The sequence below is a fragment of the Tachyglossus aculeatus genome, chromosome 21 (genome assembly GCF_015852505.1).
Source record: "Tachyglossus aculeatus isolate mTacAcu1 chromosome 21, mTacAcu1.pri, whole genome shotgun sequence".
NCBI classification, from domain to species: domain Eukaryota; kingdom Metazoa; phylum Chordata; class Mammalia; order Monotremata; family Tachyglossidae; genus Tachyglossus; species Tachyglossus aculeatus.
In genome coordinates this window covers 82,089,204-82,093,222 of record NC_052086.1, presented here as the reverse complement: position 1 = coordinate 82,093,222, position 4,019 = coordinate 82,089,204, and the positions used below count along the sequence as shown (strand labels likewise).

General features: G+C 57.7%; 1 protein-coding gene across 5 annotated transcripts; it reads right to left on the bottom strand.

The window, feature by feature from the left end:
• Nucleotides 1-1,323: 1,323 nt before the first annotated feature.
• LOC119942768 (lysozyme C, milk isozyme-like) lies at nt 1,324-3,581 on the bottom strand. Of its 5 annotated transcripts, none has more exons than XM_038763702.1 (5): nt 3,538-3,581; nt 2,554-2,752; nt 1,963-2,121; nt 1,771-1,849; nt 1,324-1,627 (listed from the first exon to the last, which is right to left on the bottom strand). In XM_038763702.1, exons 2-5 carry the CDS (start codon nt 2,726-2,728, stop codon nt 1,561-1,563), a joined length of 480 nt encoding a protein of 159 aa, XP_038619630.1. In that variant the 5' UTR covers nt 2,729-2,752; nt 3,538-3,581; the 3' UTR covers nt 1,324-1,560. The 5 variants fall into 5 exon arrangements, with proteins under 5 accessions (XP_038619630.1, XP_038619633.1, XP_038619631.1 ...); XM_038763705.1 differs by having other exon boundaries at nt 2,554-2,729; nt 3,538-3,566; XM_038763703.1 differs by having other exon boundaries at nt 3,514-3,561.
• Nucleotides 3,582-4,019: the final 438 nt, after the last annotated feature.

Genomic DNA, 4,019 nt, shown 5'->3' with positions numbered 1-4,019 from the left:
GCTAAAGCTCTGTACACTGGAAGCAAGAGACTCCCTCACCAGGAGCATCTGGAACAACCCAGACTTGGGAATCCGGAGGGCTAGAAGCAGGGGAAGCCATTCTTCTTTCTTCTGAGTCTTTACCCTAGTCCTGCCCAGATGAGGGGATTTACAGACATCATTAACCATCTGAACCCCTGGCTGGGGCAGAGCATCATGGTATGGAGAATGGCCTCAGCCCAGGAAAGATGGGTTTGCTGGTGCCCATAGGCCGGCCAGATGTAACGTCTATCCCAGCCTTGTGAAGCCCAGCTTGTGGACAGGGCTGAAGTTTCCCTGGTTTGAAAAGTTCTTTCCACATTGGACCAGTGACCATTGAGGGCTCTTTCCCATTCAGGCAGTGCTGGGCTGGGGTTTCTCGAATCTGATTACCTAGTGATGCCCCCTGCCCTCTGACATAACCGCACTGGCCCACAGATTACCAGCCACTTCCCAGCTCTGGTCCACCTAGCTGAGCTGAGCACCACTGCATAGTTTTAACTGCTGTTTACTTTGGTTTTGTTTTCGTCTACAGTGCTCTGCACACAGTAAGTGCTAAGTAAATACTATTGATTGATTGATTGATCTCTGGTTTTTGCCAGAAGGAAGAAAGGACTGCCTTAGCATCACCCCCACTAATGATGACTTATGGAATCACACAGAGAAGATAAACCTCTCTGGGGCCACAAACTATACCCATTCTCCCTGCCAGCCATCTCACAGCAGGTGCTGCCGGGTACAGAGGGGCTGGCAAGAGAGAGGGGATGGCTTAGTGTCAACCAACCCTGCTAATGCAAACCCAATTTAAAGGCATGCCCTTCTTGATCCCTGGTGTCTGAGCAGTGTTCTCCCCTTGGCAGGGGCCAGAAAAAGAGCACTACAATGTTTCCATGGGATTGTGGGCAGGGAATGTGTCTATCACCTCTGGTGTACTATACTTTCCCAAGCAATTAGTATAGTGCTCTGCAGCCAGCTAGGTTTTGGTATAAACCACTAACTAACTGAAAGGGAGCAGATCACTTGGGGACCCAAGAGCCCCTCCCTCTCCCAGACTGACACTCCAAGAACCCCAGGGTCCACCCCAGGACCTGGTGAGGAGTCCCTGCCTCTTCCCTTCCCTAGAAGGTACAATGACCTGGGGAGATCCTGTCCCCTCCCCACCCCACCCCCCCACCCACCCCACTCCCGCTTCAGGGCAGGGGCTTGCCAGCCAGAGGGTGGGAGAGTAAGTAGGTGGAGGCCAGGATACATGAAGGAGCGGAGGCCAGCATACATGAAGGAGCGGAGGCCACGGATAAAGGGTTCTCTTGATAAAGGGTTCTCTTTACTGCCCATGGTCCATCCAGGTGCTGGAGGTGGCTGCTTGTTCCCAGTCAATCGGTCTAACAGATGGAGGTGGGCAGAGACAAAGGAGGGTGGCTGTGGGCAGATATGTGGAGGGAGGTGGTGATGGGTAGAGATGTGGAGGGAGTGTGGTGGTGAGCAGAAAATAAGAGAGAGGTCAGCAGCAGGCAAAGCCACAGAGGAAGGGCGGTGATGCCCTTAGTGGCCACAGTTCACTGCCCAGTCGGCCAGGTCGTGCCCCTTGCAGTGGTGACTCCACGGGTCCCTGCAGGGGAAAGTCACCCATCCGACCTGTACCCCATCTACCCCAAGTTGCCCACTGGCCAACTCTTCCGTGCCTGGCGCAGCCTGGTGTGGACCCGGCTCTCGCCCACCCCCCCCAAACACCAGCCCCCCACCTGCCCTCACCAGGCATCTGTGCCGCCTGGATTGTCCACCATGATCTTGGCACAGGTGATGTCATTGCTCAGGTCTGTGTCCAGCAGATCTGGAGGGGATGGTCAGGAGGGGCTCTGATGGGCAGAAGCCCGGGACCTGGAAGATGGTGGTTTGTGGGGTGGGCAACAGGAGGCTGATGCCAGGAGGAGGAGGGCATCCTACCTTGGCAGTCCATGTGGCAGTGGTTCTCAGACAGGCCTTCCCCGGGACTGCACCACTTGTGGCCCCGGATCTGGAAGACGCCGTAGCCCAGGCTCCCATCAGGCAGCTTGAATACGGCCTCGGTGTTGAGCCCACTCCCATGGTGAGCCAGACACAGCCCTGCAGAGGCAACAGTGGGGTCCCTCCAAGACATACAGGCCAGAGGGACAAGGAGAGGCACGGGGCAAAAAGAGAGAGGGTGCTTCCCAGGGACCCAAGAGGAGTGGGCAGTGTGTGTTGGGTTGGATGCCGACAGGATACAGTGGCTACAATGGCCTTAATGCAGGTTTATGTCTCCACCTTCTAGGTGTGGGCTTTGCACGGTCCCAGGGGTCAAGGGGAGACAGCAGTTTCCACAGTCACTGTGGGCTGGAGGGAAGGGACCTGGGGTCACTCAGAGTGAGCCAGTCCATGGCCGGGGGGACAGGGCACTTACAGTAGACAACACTGTGCCCAGGGTGTATGGACTACTTACTGTGGACAAGACTGTGGCTAGAATGAACAGAGAACTACAGTGGGCCAGGCCATGGCCAGGGTAGATGGAGCACTTACAGTGGGCCAGACTGTGGCCATGATAACCATCCAAGCCTCCTTCCTGAAGCGCGTGGGCCAGTTCACATTGACTCATGACCAGGGTCTCCGTGTCCAGGATGAAGCCAGCCAGCAGGCAAAGAAAGGAGCCCCACAAGCCTTCGGGCAGGCGGCGGGGGTTGGGAGACCCCATCATTCTAGATGCACAGACTGTGAGCAGCTGTTCTTGGTCACGGGAGCCCGGCCCAGCCCGGAAGAGAGGCAGGAAGTCAGGGCCAGGCTGGGCCAGGTTGGTCCGGGCCAAGAAGGGGAGATGCTCACAGTCCCCGAGGCCCCACCAATGTCCTGATCTGGCCTGTACCATCCAAACTGGATTACATGGCCCCTACCACCCAGCTCACACCGACCGGCCCAGACCACCTGCCCCAACCCACTGGCCCCAAACTAACTGGCCCAGACCTCATCAGCTCCAGACTATCCAGACCAGAACACCTGATCTGGACCACCAGCCCCAGAACACCTGGCGTGGACCACCCAGACAGGACCACACAGCCTGGATCACCGGTTCCAGGCCTGGGCAGGATCTGGTGTGGGAGGGGGGTCAGGCTGTGGGCAAGAAGGCAGATGGTCTGGGCTGGCAGTGGAGAGGGCAGGCAGGGTAAGTAGGGAGCCAGACTGGCCAGGCTGGACTAGGCTGAAGAGGGAGGACTCAGGGCTGAGGATTCCCAGTCCCTCCTTCCTAGCTGTCTCTCCTTCTTCCCTGCTCCCCTGCCCCCTTGTCCCAGCAGCTGAGGGACCCCAGGTGGAATGGACAAACCCTCAGAAACACACACTCCCCAAGCCCTCCGCCCCCCCGCCCCCCACCCCGGCCCAGCTCTAACCCCACTGAGCAGCCCAGCAAGAGAAGCCTATGGAGGTCCCCAAAACTTCCCTGCACCCACCGCCCACCCCCTCCTGCAGGAGTCCCCCTAAGATACGTACTGTGAGCAGCTGGCTGTGTCTTACCTTCAGCCCTTGCCCAGCCACAGCCCAGCCATAGGTTCAGTTTGGGAGTCTTCCTCCCCCACGTTCCCTCCTCCCTCTATGACCTCATAGGCCTCACCGCTCCCCCACCTCCCACCAGCCCAGCAACCTGTGACCCCTGCATCAGCCTGGGAACAGCTTGGCTGATCAATCACTGGATCCCAAAGGTCAAAAGGTCTAACCCCGGGGTGGGCCAGGGAACTTCAAAACCCAACATAAACGAACACAGAGCTCCACCCCCTCCCTTCTATTCTCATCTCTCAGCATTGTCCTCCCTGCCCCCAGCTATTAATGGGAGAGAACAGATGGGTGAGGGAAGGTGCCAGGACTGGTTTTGGGATGTGCTGGCCAAAGGCAAAGATGTTTGTATCCAGGAGTCCGAAACCCAACTAAAGCAACAGCATCAACAACTCAACATTGTGGCTCTGGCCCCGGTCCACAATCTTCCCCCAATCCTGCCCCAG

Coding starts and splice junctions, on each gene's coding strand:
- LOC119942768 (XM_038763701.1), bottom strand. CDS start 2,896: ATGGTACAGGCCAGATCAGGACATTGGTGGGGCCTCGGGGACTGTGAG. Junction 1,850..1,962: donor CTGCCACATGGACTGCCAAG/GTAGGATGCCCT, acceptor CATCCCCTCCAG/ATCTGCTGGACACAGACCTG. Junction 1,628..1,770: donor CCAGGCGGCACAGATGCCTG/GTGAGGGCAGGT, acceptor TTTCCCCTGCAG/GGACCCGTGGAGTCACCACT.